The sequence below is a fragment of the Mus caroli genome, unplaced genomic scaffold (assembly GCF_978045245.1).
Source record: "Mus caroli unplaced genomic scaffold, Mus_caroli_1 scaffold_7, whole genome shotgun sequence".
In the NCBI taxonomy this organism is placed as follows: Eukaryota; Metazoa; Chordata; class Mammalia; order Rodentia; family Muridae; genus Mus; species Mus caroli.
In genome coordinates, this window is record NW_028227262.1 from 119,119,747 (window position 1) to 119,139,480 (window position 19,734).

At 40.5% G+C, this 19,734-nt stretch overlaps 1 protein-coding gene across 1 annotated transcript in view; it reads left to right on the plus strand.

Annotated features, from left to right (window-relative positions):
• The window catches only part of Tmem209 (transmembrane protein 209), a 29,461-nt gene extending 10,344 nt beyond the window's left edge, over positions 1-19,117 (plus strand). Inside the window, exons 7-15 of the mRNA XM_021164760.3 lie at positions 1,419-1,594; positions 2,160-2,231; positions 4,908-5,004; positions 7,022-7,147; positions 8,572-8,669; positions 10,605-10,719; positions 10,809-10,906; positions 12,748-12,821; positions 17,719-19,117. Coding sequence (XP_021020419.1) covers positions 1,419-1,594; positions 2,160-2,231; positions 4,908-5,004; positions 7,022-7,147; positions 8,572-8,669; positions 10,605-10,719; positions 10,809-10,906; positions 12,748-12,821; positions 17,719-17,773 — 911 coding nt within the window. The 3' untranslated portion in view covers positions 17,774-19,117. The remainder of the gene's footprint in view (positions 1-1,418; positions 1,595-2,159; positions 2,232-4,907; positions 5,005-7,021; positions 7,148-8,571; positions 8,670-10,604; positions 10,720-10,808; positions 10,907-12,747; positions 12,822-17,718) is intronic.
• Positions 19,118-19,734: the final 617 nt, after the last annotated feature.

The window sequence follows — 19,734 nt, forward strand, 5'->3', positions numbered from 1 at the left end:
AAGAACAACCTTGTTATCTCTCAGCTCAGTTGTTTTTAGTCACTTTGGACTCTAAAGTTTAGCTTTTCTTAAATCTACTTGATTTTTTTTTTAAGATTTTTTTTTCCAATCCTTTTTTTCCTACATCAGTGATGCTGAGCCCACTTTTTCAAAGTTGGTCCAACAGTTCAATTATCTGTAATTCTTGGACACGAAATAAATACCTAAGCTTTTGTAGTGTTGAATTTTACATTGGAGTCTCGGTTGCTAGTAATCTGCATGATTCTCAGTTTTAGCAGTTTTGTCTATTCTGAGCAGGCTGGATGGGGACCTTGTTTCTCACACTCTAAGAATAAGTTCTTCATATGTGTACTCATTGTTGAGAGCGTGTTTGTTTAGCCATGCTACATGCTGGTAGAAGAGAAAGCATCCTCACCCTACAAGAGTTCATCTTCTCTTTGGGAATACAAGCTAACTAGTCCTAAGGGCCGTAAGTCTCAAAGGGGCACTGATGGGCATGGGCTCCTAGACACCGTTGTCTTATGTTTCCACAGAAGGTTTTAATCAACACAGGAATTACTACCAGCTACCATGTAAAGTTCAATTTGTATAGCCTTAAGTTGAAAAAGGCTTTTTTTTTTTTTTTTTTGGTTTTTTGAGACAGGGTTTCTCTGTATAGCCCTGGCTGTCCTGGAACTCACTTTGTAGACCAGGCTGGCCTCGAACTCAGAAATCCACCTGCCTCTGCCTCCCAAGTGCTGGGATTAAAGGCGTGCGCCACCACGCCCGGCTGAAAAAGGCTTTTTAACAGAGTGCTGCTGGTGCTCCATTCAGAGGAACTTCCAAACATTTGGTTTTCCCTGAATTAGTAAAAGTCTTAATAAAGCAAGTTTAATTTTACAACAAAAATAGACACTCTCAGCCATTCGTACTGCTTGGGCCTCTTAAGTTGATACTGCTCAGAATATGTTTTTAATTTTTTTTTTTAAATTTTATTTATTTATTTATTTATTATTTGTTTATTATATGTAAGTACACTGTAGCTGTCTTCAGACATTCCAGAAGAGGGCATCAGATCTCATTATGGGTGGCTGTGAGCCACCATGTGGTTGCTGGGATTTGAACTTCGGACCTTCGGAAGAGCAGTCGGGTGCTCTTACCCACTGAGCCATCTCACCAGCCCTGTTTTTAATTTTTAACACAAGGAACCAATAATCTCCAAAGAGAAGACAATGTTGAGGCCAGGGGAGATGCTTCAGGTTGTATCTTCTGACTCCTTGAGTACAGTGTGGGAAGGAGGCAGGGATTCTTATCTTCTGATTCCCTGAGTATTGTCAGGGGTTGCCTAGTTCCTAGGTGCCCAGCATCTCTCAGTTATTACTGACACATAAAAATATATATATATTGTAAGGGCTAAAACAGTTTCAATTCCATTTCAGGGAGCCCAGATTCCACCTCTCCTTCTACCAGCCCTACCTTCTGGAATTACAGTCGTTCTGTGGGTGATTATGCACAAACCTTAAAGAAGTTTCAGTATCAGCTTGCCTGTAGATCACAGGCCCCATGTGCTAACAAAGATGAAGCCGACCTCATTTCTAAGCAAGCTGCAGAAGAGGTAAAGGGGAAATAAAAATGATTTAATATATTATGACTTATCTTGCTAGTCTTTTAATGGTTAGAAACATTTGGCATTCATAGTGAACTAGCTTTTGCTTGAAATGTTTACACTGTATGATACATAGTTAAATAATCTGCCCTGCCTAAAATACCATGCCATGATCATTAGAAAAAAGGCTCTCAAAGGCTGGGCATGTAACTCAGTGGTAGAGTAGCATACACAGGCACTGTGGTTGATCGCTTGCACTACACCAAAATAAAAAATAATAAATGTTCAAGTATCTATTGTACTTAACATATATTAGACTGTTACATTTAAAATTCATACACTTGAGAATCTGTACTTCATTTATTTAATATCATATGGAGTTTTATATTTTTACTTTGTACTTAAGCAAAACACATACACACATACAAACCCTACCAACATAAAGAACTTTTAAAGATATATTTGTACAATAACAACATCCGTGAATTAGTAATAAAAAACATTTACTAAATGCTAGTTAAATGAATATTAGTGTTTCTGAAGGGTTTTTGTTTTGTTTTTGTTTTTTAAACAGGTCTGGGCAAGAGTGACTATGAATAGACAGCTTCTCGATCACATGGATTCATGGACAGCCAAGTTTAGAAATGTAAGTTGTAGGGTGGAGAGGTGACTCAGCATTGGTTAAGAGCATTGGTTGCTCTTCCAGAGGATCTGGGTTCGATCCCCAGCACCCACATGGTAACTCACAACCACTTTTGACTATAGTTCCAGGAGATCTAATGTCCTCTTCTGACCTCCATGGGCTCTAGACACACATATAATACATACTGGCAGTCATACACACACCCACACACAAAAATATATAAATCTTTAAAGACAAAATGTGTTTCGTGCCAGTCATTGAACTATATCAAACTATCAACTGAGGTTATTCATAAGAATGTTTAAATTAATTATCATTAAAAGTAATGGTGCATATATAGGGTAGAGATGACAGTTTTCTTGGGATTATGTATAGCTTTCCACATTTAATCAGTGTAGTAAAGTAAAGGAACAGTATGTTTCTAAGATGTTTCCATTTTATTTCCCAGAAAGATTTTCTGTCAGTATATTGTGTACCTAGTATTGTAAAGGAGACAAGAAGATGGTCTTCAGAAAACACTTGTGTGTTTGACGCTACTTAGAGTATCTGTGCAGCAGTTTCTCTCTCTCCTAGAAAAGAGTCCTCTTCCTGTCTATGTCAGTTCTCCCACACAGATGGTAGTTCTCAGCTTCTCAGTCTGCTGCTCCTCTCACTCGTCATAGGGTCCGTGAGTCCCAGGTTCTCCTCCATGGCTTAGACAAATGTATCCCATTAGAATACTTTAAGTAAGGTATCAAGAAGGAGGGGTAACTAGCCAGGCATGTGGCACATGCCTAAAATACATGGTAAGAAGCCTGAGGCAAAATGTGAAAGTTCAAGACTAGCTTGGGCTATAACCTGGACCATTATTTCAAGATTTAAAAAGTAAAAGAGGGGCTGGTGAGATGGCTCAGTGGGTAAGAGCACCCGACTGCTCTTCCAAAGGTCCAGAGTTCAAATCCCAGCAACCACATGGTGGCTCACAACCATTCGTAATGAGATCTGGCGCCCTCTTCTGGAGTGTCTGAAGACAGCTACAGTGTACTCACATATAATAAATAAATAAATCTAAAAAAAAAAAAAAAAAAAAAAAGTAAAAGAAATACAGTATTTTGAGTCCATGATTCTCAGGCAGAATTTCTGGTTTTTTGAGACAGGGTTTCTCTGTGTATCCCTGGCTGTCCTGGAACTCACTCTGTAGACCAGGCTGGCCTCGAACTCAGAAATCCGCCTGCCTCTGCCTCCCGAGTGCTGGCATTAAAGGCGTGCGCCACCACGCCCGGCCTTTTTTTTTAAGTAGGCAGTTTTGCCATAGCCAAAGAGTAGCTGGCAGATTATTTGCATGTGACAAAAGAAAGTAAGTGACAGGGTGTCTTTGGAACTACACATTGTCACACTGTGGTTACAAGCAAGACTGACGTAGTAGCAGTTAAGATAAGAGTTGTTAGCTCTTCTCAGGCTTCCAGGGGTTGGAGAAATGGGCCAGCAGCTGTGAACATGGTGCTCCTGTAGAGGACCTGAGTGTTTCTCAGAACCCATGGCAGGCAGTACAGTCACTACAACTGCAGCCCCGTGTGTTCTAGTGCCTCTGGCCTGCATGATCACCTGTACTCACGTGTGCCGGTGTGCAGGAACACAGAATTAAAATGAAAATAATGGGGTGTGGTGCAGCACTCGGGAGGCAGAGGCAGGCAGATTTCTGAGTTTGAGGCCAGCCTGGTCTACAGAGTGAGTTCCAGGACAGCCAGGGCTACACAGAGAAACCCTGTCTCCAAAAACAAAACAAACTATTTCATATATATATATATATATATATATATATATATATATATATATATATATATAAAAAGCTTTTAGTTTTCAAAGGTTTTTTTTTTCATTCAAAATTGTATAGATAATTGTGGGTTAGTATTGCATCTGAAACCTCTTTTCATCCTCTCAAGTTAAGCAGAAGCTTAGGAACAGAGGTGGTAGTCAGAGTCACTGCAAACACAGAACACTAAGACACACGTAGCAGAGATTCTCTTCACACCCGCAGATTAGCTTGATACTAGCCATGGAAAAGGGAGTTTGAAATTCCTAATCGTTAAAGGTAATACTGTAATATTTACAAACTGGTTTTAAGCAGATCTGACTGTCTACAGTTAGGGCATGGACAAGCCTGCAGTGAGTTAATGAGTTACCTTAGTTTGAAAACTGCTTTACTGATTATAAACCAGCACACGTGGTATGGTACTACTGAGTACATGTAGGCCAAAGGTTATGTTTCCTTTCAGCCAAGAGTACAAGTATGGAAAGTGTTTTGTTTGGAGGCAGGGTCTTACAGTGTAGCTCCAGCTGACCACAGACCTGTGATAGTCTTCCTGTCTCCATCTCCCAAGTACCCAGATTATATGCACGAGCCACTATGCCCATCTTGAAAAATGAAAGTTTCAAAGGAAAAATGAAAAATGTAACGTCTAGCTGAAAATTCAGTATTTTCTTCAAATAAGCAGCAGATATGGTGTAAGGATGTAAGCTGATGTGTGCTTTGCAGCACGCCTGGGCTCAGCTTCACCCTGCTGCCACCTGTGTTCTCTCTCACTGTGGTTATGACACAGTCAATCAAGGATGAGACAAAGGTACCTGGACGCAGGAAATGATGACTTGAGAAAAACTTTAGGATGATAACTACAGAAATTATTCTTCATTCTTCCCTAGTGGATCAGTGAGACAATATTGGTGCCGCTTGTGCAAGAGATTGAGTCTGTCAGCACCCAGATGAGAAGGATGGGCTGTCCAGAGCTACAGATAGGAGGTATGTGAAGCAGAGCCGTGCGTGTGCGAGAGTTACTTTCAGTAGATCAGTCAAGTGGGAAGCATCCTGTAAGGGGCCGTTGAACATCCTTTGCTGTCTTCCGGTGAAGAAGAAATGATTGTGATTGTTCTCAGTTTCAAATGTAGCAGCTGTATTTGAAAGTGGACAGTCCAAAGGTGTGCTTGAACCTGATTGAAGCTGATGCAAGGCTAATTTTAGAGCATGTCATCACCCCACACCCTTTAGCTGTCGCTCTCCTTTCCAGACTGTTCCCCAGCCTTGTGCCAGTTCCTTTCTGAGTCTCTCTGCAGCAGGCCTGCCGGTGCTGTTCCATGTTAGCGATGCTAGTGATGACTCCATTTGTGGTCCCTGTGACTGATCTCCTTAACTTGGCCTATGCTTTTAAGTTTCATCCAAGTACTTTATTTCTTTTTATGCCCAGCTAATGCTCAGAAAGGATCTTACCCGTTTTGCTTACCTATCACCAGTTGATTGGCATCTGGACTCCTTGCTATAACTAGTGTTGCTGTGAATAAGGTTTTCAGTATGGATGCCCTTCAAAGGCTTGGGCCAGTTGATGCTGTTGCTTCTATATTGGAATAATCTCTTCTAACACCACATGCTGCTTATGTGCTTAGGCTGCCTTTTTTCCTCTTAATTTTTTGCATGTTTATTTTTCATACTCTAAAGGAAATCACTATCATAAATCTAGTTACCCTGGTACAGTGGGTAACTTTTAATACAGCTTATTTTGAAAGCTGTGGTATGTCTTTTATACCTGTAATATTTTCTACATATTTCTATATATTAGTTTTGCCAACATGAATTTGGGTGCCTTTTTTTAAAAGAGAGGTGTGTGTGTGTGTGAGTGTGTGTGTGAGTGTGAGTGTGTAAGAGAGAGAGAGTGTGTGTGTGAGTTTGTGTGTGTGTCTAAGAGAAAGTGAGAAAATGTAGCCACCTTACGTGAAATGATGTGAAGTATATACTGCAAGGTTATTTCTGGCTTGGAAGATGGTTCACTAGTTACTATCACAGAGTGCTCCGGCAGGGTGCTTGAGTTCAGTTCCCAACGCTGACAAACCACCTGCAAATCCATCTCCAGGAGCTCGGACACGGTGTGTCTCCATGGTCACCTGCACTCATGTGAACAGTACACACGGACACAGAAATACAGGGTTAAAAGTAATAAAACAAGCCGGGCGTGGTGGTGCACGCCTTTAATGCCAGTACTTGGGAGGCAGAGGCAGGAGGATTTCTGAGTTCGAGGCCAGCCTGGTCTACAGAGTGAGTTCCAGGACAGCCAGGGCTACACAGAGAAACCCTGTCTCAAAACCACCACCCCCCAAAAAAGTAATAAAACAGGCAAGAAACAAACAAACAAACAAATATCCAGGGGCTGGAAAGTTGGCCTAGTGGTTAATTAAAAGCACTGGCTGCTCTTTCAGAGGACTCAGGCCTGTTACCTACACACAGCTTACAACCAAATAGAACTAAATCTAAATGTAAATGTAGCTAGTTCAGAGGATCTGATAGCATCTTCTGGCCTTCACAGGCACCAGATATATATGTGGTACACAGATATGCATGCAGGCAAGGTATTCATACACATAAAGTAAAAATACATCTTTAAATTATAAATCTTTTTTAAAAAGATTAATTATTGCTTTCCTTTATTCTTTGAACAAATATTGAGTACCTGCAATAAGCTAGGTGCTATTTTAGGCATTGGTGTAGTATAACACTGCACAACAATGACTAAAGCCCCTGCTTCCACTGAGCTTTCTTTCTAATAAATGAGATAAACAGGAATGGTGGAAGAAAATAAAAGTGTAGGAAGAGTTGAGTTACTCCTCTTTGTGCTTGGCGGGTGAAACCTGAGCTAGAGTGTTAGGGAAGGCACTGCAGACGTGTGTAAGATGCTGAAGGCTCTGAAGAGCAGCTATCTGAAAGCAAGCAAGGCAAGGGGGGCAGTTGAGTGGAGTCTGATGAGTAATCTGTGCTCTTTGTGTTCTAACAGAGGCGAGTGTTACCAGCTTGAAGCAAGCTGCCCTGGTCAGAGCTCCTCTCATTCCAACTCTGAATGCAATTGTGCAGTATTTAGACCTAACACCAAATCAGGAGTACTTGTTTGAAAGAATCAAAGGTAACTTGATTTGAAGAGGAAAAATGAAAGCTCTTTTGCAACATTAGGATTTTTGTAAATGAAAGATAACAAGGAAAAACATATTTTGAAAAAAGTAAAAATGTAATTATGGTCTTATATTTTGTAAGTATATATTTAAGTATGGGTTAATTAAGGCTTATACTTGAACAACTTGTCTGTCCTCTAGTTGACACACTAAGAACTGTCAAAAGAGTATCCTTGAAATTTTTAATTCTTTTATTCTGTGTAAGAAATTTAAATGAGTTAAATAGGCTGGATTCATTTTCTGCTCCTAACACTACCAAGAACTGAGTGCCACTGTGGTACTCTCTGTAATATCAGTATGCTAATCTGATTCTTGTAATTTTCGTAATTTCTATTTAATTTGTGGTTTCTATTATGTGCTTAGAATTTGGGGAGAGATGAGATCTGAGGAGATTGGCCTGAAATCAGGAAGATGAGCCTCTTGAGCTGGCCCATGTACTCTCTTCAGTGTACCGTTCTACTCAGGACAGTTCATAAAATTAGACTTATTGTTCATTTGGACAGACTGTAAAATGCTTCTTTGTTAAAGCAGATTCTTAAAATAGTATTTCAGTATTCAGATTTTTCATACATTTTTGCATGGAAAGTATTACAGTCTGTGTTATTGATTCAGTTTTAAGAATAAGCGGTCTTTCATAACTTTGTATAAACTTGTCACATAAGAGAATTCCAAGCAAGCACACAACACTAGATGAGCTCAGGAACTCAGGGATAGAGCATGTGCCTAGTTTGCCTGTTCAGTGCCCCCACCTCAAAAAAAAAAAAAAAAACTCACAGCCTTCACATCAGCGTTTTCTCCCCGACCTCCCCTACCTGTCATTCCCAGGCTGCTTTCGGTCTGTTTGATTGCAATCAAGTCCTGCATGTTGCTGTGAGTCAGAGCCGGGCCATTTGTGAGGCTCCTTCATTAAAGCTCCATTGTGAGGTGGTCTTTCAGTTGTTGAGTTAGTTCATCTGTAATGTTTTCTTAACGTATTCGTAAAACATAGCTTTCTACAATGTTAACTAACCATGCTATTAGCACATACTGACCACAGTCAGCTACCACACCTCACATTTGTGTTTTAAATGCCCTACCATCTCAGGAAATACATAATCCTGTTTTAAATATTGTTTGTTTGAATCAGGATTCAAATACTGTCATGTATTATGATAAATTAATGTTTCCTTTAAGTTACAGTTTTCTTGTTTATCCTTCCTTTTCTTTCCTTCTTTCCTTCCTTCCTTTCTTTTTATCTTTCTTTTTTTAATATCCTGGTAAGGTTTTCCAACAGAATATTTTTCTTACTGGAATCTTCCGGCTTTCTTTTCTTGTTTTGTTTTTGTTTGTTTGTTTTCTTTTGGTCTGTAGCATTTTAATTTTTACTTTTCTTACACAGAACTTTCTCAGGGGGGCTGTATGAGTTCATTCCGATGGAACAGAGGTGGAGACTTCAAAGGACGCAAGTGGGACACAGACCTGCCCACTGACTCTGCTGTAAGGTCTTGGTTAGCTTTTAGCTTGGTGAATTTGTTATCACACTTACATGGTTTTGTTTTCCCAGTATAAAGTATTAGAAAGAATGTAGGAAGTAGGAAGGAAGTGATTAAAGTACCGCCAGTGTCTTGCCCGGCACTGGAAAGACTGTCTGCTTCCTTAGGTGGGCCTATTCTCTGAAGTTCCTCAGCCTGCCTGCAGGAACCCTGTGTGCATGGTGCCGTGTCCTGCTCCCCTTTCTGCTTGTATGGTATTTAAGCAGCTTTTCATTATTACACATCGTTGTTTAATTATTCTTTATTGGACCTAAAAGACTGATGAAGTGGTAATGGGAAAGAGTTTGTTTTTATGTGATAAGTGATGTAGCAAAGAATATTATGACACAAGCCGGGCGTGGTGGCGCACACCTTTAATCCCAGCACTCGGGAGGCAGAGGCAGGCGGATTTCTGAATTCGAGGCCAGCCTGGTCTACAAAGTGAGTGCCAGGACAGCCAGGGCTACACAGAGAAACCCTGTCTCGAAAAAACCAAAAAAAAAAAAAAAAAAAAAAAATATTATGACACATTCCTTCTTATGTGAGATTATTACTTTAGGAAAGACTGCTACTATCATAATTTAGCAAACAAATCAAACAGTATTAAAGTTTATGTTTTTGAAAATTGTATTATTTTTGTATTAAATATTTGCATGAAAATTAACTTTTGAAGTTGATATTTAAATTGAGAATTGAGTGTATGCAGTTTTTCTTAGTGTTGCTGACACCTGTATGGATGCATACTTTGCATCTTAACAGAAAGTAAGGAGCCAGGTCAAATGTAGGCCTGTTATCCCAACTACTCAGAAAGCTGAGCAGAGGGTTTCAAGTTCCCTTCAAGGCCAGCCTGAGCCTACGGAATAGATCAAGATCAGCCTAAAGAACTTGTTGACACCTTACATCAAAATGGAAAAAAAAAAAAAAAAAGGCTAAGTAATAGAGCATTTGCCTAGACTGTGTGAGACTCTGGGCATAACCTTGAAATCACACACACACACACACACACTTCTTTTTTTTTTTTTTTTTTTTTTTTTTTGGTTTTTCAAGACAGGGTTTCTCTGTGTAGACCTGGCTGTCCTGGAACTCACTCTGTAGACCAGGCTGGCCTTGAACTCAGAAATCTGCCTGCCTCTGCCTCCCGAGTGCTGGGATTAAAGGTGTTCGCCACCATGCCCGGCCACACACACACACACACACACTTTAAATGCTTCTCTTTAAAAATTCCCATTACAAGATCAAGTTGATAATATGGCAGATACTTAATTTTTCAATTTTGAGTGAGTTTGTTTGTTTGTTTTCTTTTTTAAGGTTCATTTATTTATTATATGTAACTATACTATAGTTGTCTTCAGACACTCCAAAAGAGGACATCAGATCCCCATTACAGATGGTTGTGAGCCACCATGTGGTTGCTGGGATTTGAACTCAGGACCTTCGGAAGAACAGTCAGTCTGTGCTCTTAACTGCAGAGCCATCTCTCCAGCCTTGTTTGTTTGTTTGTTTGTTTGTTTGTTTGTTTGTTTTCAAGACAGGGTTTCTGTGTTTAGTCTTGGCTGTCCTGGAACTCACTCTGTAGACCAAGCTGACCCTGAACTCAGAGATTCTCCCTGTCTCTGCCTTCCCAGTGCTGAGACTTAAAGTGTGCGCCACTACTGCCCAGCTTGAGTGAATTATTTTTTAGGAAGCTGGTGGCAATCACAGTCGTTACAGTGCTCTATGCACTTGGCTACACACCAGCCCTGGAGTAGATTGTGTGAAATATAAGCCGAGCCTTACTTCATGAAGACACTAAATGTTTTGTAATTTAAGTACATGTCTTATCTTTATAAAGGGTATTGTAAGATCTGTGTCTGTGCTAGATTGTCATGCTAACTTTGAATGATTGTTGTGTTGTTTGCAGATCATCATGCATGTGTTTTGCACCTACCTTGATTCCAGATTACCTCCACACCCTAAGTACCCTGATGGAAAAACATTCACTTCTCAGCACTTCGTTCAGACGCCTAATAAACCAGGTTCTAACTCCTAAAAGAACATGTTGAAATTCCTTTTGCCTGAAATTCCCTACAAATTTAGTTTTTAACATGTCACATTTTCTTCACAGATGTTACGAATGAAAATGTGTTTTGTATTTATCAGAGTGCTGTCAACCCTCCACATTACGAGCTAATCTATCAGCGACATGTCTACAATCTTCCAAAGGTATTTCTTCCTCTCAGTTTTGGGGTTGAACTCGGAACCTCATGCGTGGTGGGCAAGTGCTCTCCCACGGAGCTCCCTCCTGTCCCTAAAGGATAGGTTACTAGGGAACATCAGAATGGCACTTTGATGGTATTTTTAAAATTGAATCTATTGGTTTGTTTTTGCTTCTGCCCCTTGAATGCTGGGATTAAAGATGTATACCCCTATCTCCAGCTCTTTCTATATCTTTCTAAGGGTTGAAATCATGTTATTTATATAACATTTTAATAACAAACTTTAAGACATAATTTTTCTCAACTTTAAAAATCTTTTATAAAAATATTAAAGGCCATAAAAATCCTTCACAGCATAATTTCTCCAACCATATTCTCCTTTTGAACACTTGGACGGCTGAGCTTTCTCATGGCAAGCACTGTCAAGTGTCCATCTTGATCCACTCAGCCATCTGTATTTTGGATCATTTCTTTAGCCCAAATTGCTAATAATTGAATTTTAAGGCATAGAACATTTCCCAGGCTGTTAGAAACTATGACCAATGACTCCGTGTGAGAAGCCACCTGACAGGTCACAGGTCACAGGTCCGTGCAGGTGGTTTGTTCCTGGTTACAAAGAAGCTTTATTGGTGATCTTTGCAATTTGTTTTATCAGCGTCTTTACTGAGAAATTTTGCATTGACTGCAATTTGTTTTTGTTGGTTTTTAGTTTGCAGAGGTGGGGAACGGACAGGGTCTTATCATGTGGCCGAGCTGGCTTCAGATGATCAGTTCTGCCTCAGTTTCCTGAGTGCTAGGATTACAGGCAGGCTCCTCCAAACACATAGAATCATACACTGAGTTCTGTATCAGATCCCCAGCAGAGATAGTAGCTGCTTTCCGGTTTAATTAATAGTACTGTGTACTTGCATATGTATTTTGAGCCATGGAGGCTCCTGAGGCTGCCCATGTTGCTTTTTTTTTTTTAAATGAAAGAAAAACACCACCTTTTAAAATTTATACACCCGAAGTCATATAAAGTTGATTTATCAATAGAGGGATTTTATACTAACACTTAAAAATCATTGTTGAATTTCAGAGCCGGCAAACATTGCCTGGCTGTTCTTACAGATAAAATAATTTACCACGTTCTTTATGTATTAAGGGCATACTGGACTGTTTTGAAGACTAGCTAAAAGCTGTTTGAATCCTAACACCTTTGTTACAGCGGTGTGCTTGGGAGGTAGAGTATGCTTTATGTGTAGTGTATGGACCCATCAACCCCAGGAAAGCTTCATGATATTGGGCAGTGGTGGCGCACGCCTTTAATCCCAGTGCTTGGAAGGCAGAGGCAGGCGGATTTCTGAGTTCAAGGACAGCCAAGACTACACAGAGAAACCCTTGTCTCAACAAACCAAAAGAAAAGAAAAGCTTCATCATGATTTGGTTCTGAGTGTGTAAGACCCACACCCTACCCCACCCAGTCTGTCAACCTCTGTTCATATTTCAGGTCTGTTCCATTCTTGCGTTGAGGAAGCAAGGTCCTGCCTCTGCAGTCTAAGTTAGGGACTTCCTGTGTTTCTCTGGCATCCACTCCCATCACACGCCACACTTAGTAGTCACTCTTTAGTGTCAGCCCTTTCCTGCTCCGTGATCAGCTCCATGCGTGCTCCATGCTCCGTGGATCCTGTCTGGCCATAGGGTCCCCACTTGCTAGAAAAAGATAGATGATGTGTGTCAAATGAACACAACTTTGAATTATGTCAGATTTTGAACTGGTGGGATGCAGACTGATAAGATCTGCATTTGTGTATGACTGAATCTTTTTAATTCAAAACTTACTAAGTTTTGTTTTTTTCTTGATTCTAGGGCAGGAATAATATGTTTCATACGTTGCTGATGTTCCTTTATATCATAAAGACCAAAGAGTCGGGAATGCTTGGGTAGGTACTTAACGACTTTAAAGTGAACTACTCAACGTAGTTCCTTGCTGTTAACTTTAGCTTAGTTTAGTTAGTCCTCCTGGGTTAGGATTCTGCGCAGGCAGCACATACAGCACACGGTTTGTAGGCAGTCCAGATGGGTTCTAGTTCATCAGTGCCTCAGAGCCACCACTGTCCTGTTGGTAAAGTCAGTGAGATGACAGCAAGGTGGCTTTACACTGTGTCCCCTGGAGTTCTGTTTTAGACGCAAAGCATTCTACAAAGTCGTTATATTTCCAAAGGATCTAATTTGTACCCTTGCCAAAATAATACTAATTGAAAAGAAAAATAGTCTGTTGAAGTTGTCTATGAGTTGAGTAATGAAACACATTATTTACAAATTCAGATTGACTATTGTCATATTGATGATTCAGTGTTTTAATATTTCAAATACTGTTTGAAATAATTGGACCACTCCTGAAGCTGAGAAAATCTGCTAATTTATAAATGGGAGTCTGAAGACTTAGCTCCTGGGGTCCAGCAGTCATAACAAGGACCTAAAGCAAGTGAGAGGTCAAGGGAAGTGCCTGGTGCAGAGGACATGTGTGGCTGGTCCACTCTGTTGGGCAGGCGAGCCTCTGTGAAAAAGATTGTGTTTACACGTGCTGCTCATAGTTTGGAGATTAGATGTGTCCCAGAATGAGCTGCCACTACAGCCCGGGTCCGTGTGCCACGTGACTTGCCTGAACTGAGACTCTAAAGGGCAAAATGAAGTAAAGTTGCCTGCTTACAGGGGCACACACTGCTTACATACTGAATACTGCTCACAGGGGCACACACTGCTTACATACTGAATACTGCTTACAGGGGCACACACTGCTTACATACTGAATACTGCTTACAGGGGCACACACTGCTTACATACTGAATACTGCTCACAGGGTCACACACTGCTTACATACTGAATACTGCTCACAGGGGCACACACTGCTTACATACTGAATACTGCTTACAGGGGCACACACTGCTTACATACTGAATACTGCTTACAGGGGCACACACTGCTTACATACTGAATACTGCTTACAGGGGCACACACTGCTTACATACTGAATACTGCTTACAGGGGCACACACTGCTTACATACTGAATACTGCTCACAGGGGCACACACTGCTTACATACTGAATACTGCTTACAGGGTCACACACTGCTTACATACTGAATACTGCTTACAGGGGCACACACTGCTTACATACTGAATACTGCTTACAGGGGCACACACTGCTTACATACTGAATACTGCTCACAGGGGCACACACTGCTTACATACTGAATACTGTCTTGGGTGTCTGCTGGAAATAGGAAGGTGGTGTGTGTGCAAGGTGCTGTCTGAGTTCAAGCAAACTCTATTCCTAAATGTCTTTATTACCTAGAAAAGATGAAAGTAGACAGTTGTAAACACACAGAAACATGTATCCCCTCTGTCCTTTTATGTTGTCTGCTCTTGGTTGCTTTGTTGTTGTTTAAATTATTTATTTTATGTATATGAATATATATATATGAATGCATATGTATATAAAGACACGGTAGTTATCATCAGACACACCAGAAGAGACCATCAGATCTACCATGTGGTTTCTGGGAATTGAATTCAAGACCTCTAGAAGAGCAGTCAGTGCTCTTAACCACTGAGCCATCTCTCCAATCCTGCTTGTTTGTTTGTTTGTTTGTTTGTTTGTTTGTTTGTTTGAGACAGGGTTTCTCTGTGTAACCCTTGCTATCCTGGACTCAACTATGTAGACCAGGCTGGCCTTGAACTCATGGATATGAGACCACCTGCCCTTGCCTCCCAGGTGCTGAGATGAAAAATGAAAAATGCTGCCATACCCAGCCTCATATTTTTTAATATAAGAAAGATTAAATGGGAAAAATCATTTTGTAAAGTATCTAAGCTAAGGTTTTTCATTATTTTTCAATTGCAAAAATAACACATGCTCAATATAAAAATACTTAAATGGCATAACGGTACACACTAGAAAATGAAGGTATCTTTCTACTCAGCCTCTCCATTCACCTCCAGCAAATGTCAGCCAGTGTCAGGTTTCAACATCCAGACTGCTTTGAAGAATGAGTTTGTATCTTTCACGTTGCTTTAAAAATGAATTACACCCAAACTTACTGCTCTTTGAGCTGACATTTTAATTTTATGGTGTGTCTTAGGCATTTGTCAGTATTAGAAAGAATTTTTTTTCTAAAATTTCTAGTAAGGTTTGTTTATAATTGCATGTATACATATATAGAATGGAATATGAAATTTACAACAAATGTATTGTCAATATACAAAATCACTGTTGGAACTGGATATGGCTCAGCTGTGAGAGCCCAGGATGCCTTTGCAGAGGTCTCTTGTTCAGTTCCCAGCACCTCCATGGTGGTTCACAGTTGTCTAACTCCAGTTCCAGGGGACTGACACCTGCTCTGGCTTCCACAGGCACTAGGCATGCACACAGTACACACATGGACATCCAGGCACAATGCTTATATACAGAGAAATTTAAATTGGGTGTTTCTAAAAGGCTGAGGTGTAATTGTTTGTGGGATTTTTTGTTGTTGATGTTTTGGTTTAATTTGGTTTTCCAAAACAGGGTTTTTCCTTTTGTAACCCTGGCTGTCCTTGAACTCACAGCCTGCCTCTTCCTGCTGGGATTAAAGGTATGTGCCACCACCACAGGGCTTGAAACTTCTTGGAATACATGGTGAGACTTTAGCTCATGAGAACTGTGCTTGGTCAGTTTTTGACAGTGTTGAGCCGTGAGCTCAGCTTCTCTGATGCTGAGTGGCCTACTGAACTATATCCCCAGGGTGGGCTTTTCCATGTCTTAGGAGAATTTTGTTGTTTGGTGTTTTAGTCCATGTATCATATATCACACACTGGCCTTGAATTCCCAACCTTCCTGCTTCTCCCTCAGGGATTGCTAGGTGAACGCCACCATGTCCAACTTCCAAATCTGTGATTTACATTGTAAATAAATAAATTACATGTAATTTATGTTGAAGTGTATGATTTACATGTAATTTATGTTGAAGTATGTGTGTCTGTGTGCCATCTCCTCATCCCCCCCTTGTATTTCTTTTAACCAAGGAAGGAAAAAATACTTTAAAATATTAATTTTTCAGCTGGCTTAAAAAGCACTTGCTGTTTTTCCAGAAGACCCAAGTTCATTTCTCAGCATCTACACCAAGCAACTTCACAACCACCAGTAACTCCTACTTCAGGGGATCCATCACCCTCTTCTGGCCTCCACAAGGACCAGCAAATGTGGCATACATACACACACATTAAAATAAATCTTTAAAAATGCTTTTTAAGCAGATAATTAAGGCCAGGTGTAGTGATATATACCTGTAATCCCAATATTCAGAAGATGAGTTTAAGAAGCTATCCATATATATAGTGAGTTCCAGTCCAACACAGGCCACGGTTAAGACTCTGTCTTAAACAAACAAACAAAACCTCCCATCTTATAGCATAGAGTATGAGTGCCTTAGATAAAGCCTGGGACTCAAAGCTCATAAATAGTTAATACTTCCCAAACAACTACACCTCAGAGTTCCAGCTAACGGCCCTCAGACACTTCAGTTTAGGCTTGCAGTGTCTGACTTAGGTGGTATAGGTTCTGTCGCCCCTTTTCCTTCCCTTATATTCAGAACAATTATATTATTCTGGAATATATTTGTCTTTCTGTCACATACGGTATGGCATAGTTTAAGATGTATGACTAATAGCCGGGTGTGGTAGCGCATACCTTTAATCCCAGCACTTGGGAGGCAGAGGCAGGCAGATTTCTAAGTTTGAGGCCAGCCTGGTCTACAGAGTGAGTTCCAGGACATCCAGGGCTACACAGAGAAACCCTGTCTCGAAAAACCAAACCAAAACAAAACAAAAGAATGATAATGAACAAACTTAGAGAATGACCCCCATAGACTCATGTGTTTGAATAATTGGTGGAAGTGTTTGGGAAGGATAAGGAGATATGACCTTGTTAGAGGCAGTGTGTTGCTCAGAGCTGGTGTTGAGGCTGACTGCTGCTGTCACGGTCATGGACTCTTAAACCTTTGAAATGCTTTCTTTTATAGGCTGCCCTAGTCATGGTATCTTTTACCATCATCATTATTTTAAGACAGGATTTCTCAGTGTAGCTCTGACTGTCCTGGACTCACTCTGTAGACCTCAAATAGAGATTCACCTGCCCATGCTTCTTGAGTGCTGGGATTAAAGGTGTGTGCCACCACACCTAAAATTAGCAATGGTGTTTTACAACAGCGATAGAAAAGTAACTAAGACACTTACCGAGAAAACCCTAATAATCAGGAGATTCCTACTCAAGCCAAGGCCTATTTAAAAAATTAATTGATGCTGGGCAGTGGTGACACATGGTTTGGTTTTGGTTTGGTTTGGTTTGGTTTTTGACACATGCTTTTTAATCCCAGCACTTAGGAGGCAGAGGCAGGTGGATCTCTGAGTTGGAGACTAGCCTGGTCTACAGAGAAAGTTCCAGGACAGCCAGGGCCACACAGAGAAAACTTGTCTCAAAAGACAAAATTAATTGGCACTGTGTAATATTACTAAAAAAAATGTTTAGCTCTCTTTATTTGATGTAGCTCTTTAAGTCTACTGAAAAATTAATTTTTCACCCCATAAACCAATTTATTCTAAACATAGGTTTTAAGCACAGTTACTGAAGTAGTCACCATTACTTGAACTCACCTGCTGAGCTGTGTGACAGGCTGCCTTGCTGAGTCACCTCAGCTGCCACCAGTTAAACAGATGTCCCTCCTATTGTTAATTTTATTAGAATCAGCCCTTAGATACTTCGGCAAGCAATTCTACTAAAACTGTCTCCCTTCCTTTGCAGGAGAGTTAACCTTGGGCTCTCTGGCGTGAACATTTTGTGGATCTTTGGAGAGTAGTTCCTCAGTTAATTCCAAACATTTGGACTTTGCTTTTAACTGGTCTGGAAGAAGTTGGAGCTGAGCCCCTCCGAGTGTGCACCTCTTCTGACATAAGAAGCATGTTTCGCAGACTCGTTAGATTTAACAGGAAACAAGCTGTGGGAGCTTCTTGTGAGCATTGCAAAGCCTGCACCTTCTAGTCCACAGAACATGTATTACATTGGGTGGCTCTGAGCGAGCAGGTGCCGCTCCCTTCACTTGGTGAGGGCAAGGAGGCCTCGCCATTGTAACCCCAGTGAGAATGTGCACCTCGTTCTTTACCACCAGAGACTGCTTTCATTGTTGGAAGTTCTCAAATGAACCTTGCTAGTTTTCTTTGTTGTATCTTTATATTTCCCCAGTGTTCTACAAGTCAGCCTAAAGCTGAAATGAAATTAATTTCTAAGTGATGTAGTAATTAATCCTGCTGAGCCATCTCCCCAGCCCCCTATTGGTTTTTTTAATATTAAAAGAGATTTGATAATATTGGCATCTTGAAAGGTCAATGCTTGCATTAAAATTAGCTGATAAAATTAAACTTTTGGGTTTTAGTTAAATGTCTAAGGACACGAAGAAAACGGTTCACTGCTTTTATTAGCACTGCGTGTGCGCTCGAGCCTGTGTGCTGGCACCTGTGTATCATCAGCAGGCACTTTAGCACTCCTTTAAGATCCCAAGATCCAAGCCTTCCTGCTTCTAGTTTACAGGTAGAGCAGAGTATCAGCTCTCCATCTATTCTTCCTATATGTGTACATAGATATGAACCTATACATATCTATATGTATATGAGGTAATTAGTAGTCACATTTTTTGGGTGGGGGGTATTTTCGAGACAGAGTTTCTCTGTGTAGTCCTGGCTGTCCTAGAACTCACTCTGTAGACCAGGCTGGCTCAAATTCACAGAGATCTGCCTGCCTCGGCTTCCTGAGTGCTGGCATTAAAGGTGTACACCACCAACGCCAGGCTAGTAGTCACATTTTTAATGAACATGTCTTTATAAAGATTACTTCCATCACCTGATTGTGAACAGATGGGATGTGTATGGTTTGAGGTTTTTGTCTTCAAAAGGTCAGAAGGCTAACCTTAAGTTTAAAAGCTAATGTCCACAAGGAAGGAAGTGTCACTTAACTGCTCTTGGTAAGTGTTAACTAGTTACCCTTAAAATATCATTTAAACATGCTACACTTAAGGCCACGTTATAATTTAAACCTGTGATTTTGAGAGATTGGGGTGCCATGGAATCAGTTGCTGTGCTACTTAAGTATCCAGCTGCACAGACTGCACTAAAAACACCGGAGAATCTTTTTTTTTTGCTTTTTTTTTTTTTTTTTTTTTTGCTTTTCGAGACAGGGTTTCTCTGTATAGCCCTGGCTGTCCTGGAGCTCACTCTGTAGACCAGGCTGGCCTCAAACTCAGAAATCCGCCTGCCTCTGCCTCCCAAGTGCTGGGATTAAAGGCGTGCGCCACCACGCCCGGCTCACCGGAGAATCTTAACAGCACATAAGACACCACCAGCCCTGTCTGTTATTATAACTATGAAAGAATGTAGTATAGTAGTAAATAGATGTAAAAACACTTGACTGTGTAAAAAGAAAAGTTGTTTTGCCTGCATACTTAGTGTAGGTTGCTGTAGAGTTCCTATAACAACGTCTACAAGTGTTTGAGCTAGCTGTACTTACTATTATCTTGTATTTAAACAGGATTGGCACAGACATGGTGGGATATTGCCAGGAACCTCAGCTGCTCATGAGGTTGAAGTGGGAGGATCATTAGTTCAAGGCCAAACTAGGGTACATAGTGATAACCTTTCATAAAGATAAGACAATAATAAAATAATTACAGTAATTCTGCCTTGGTAAAATCATTTGAATTTATTCTTCAGAAAGTGTGCTGCAAATATATAGCATCGTGTTTTGTTCTGTTTATTTGTTTTCATTACT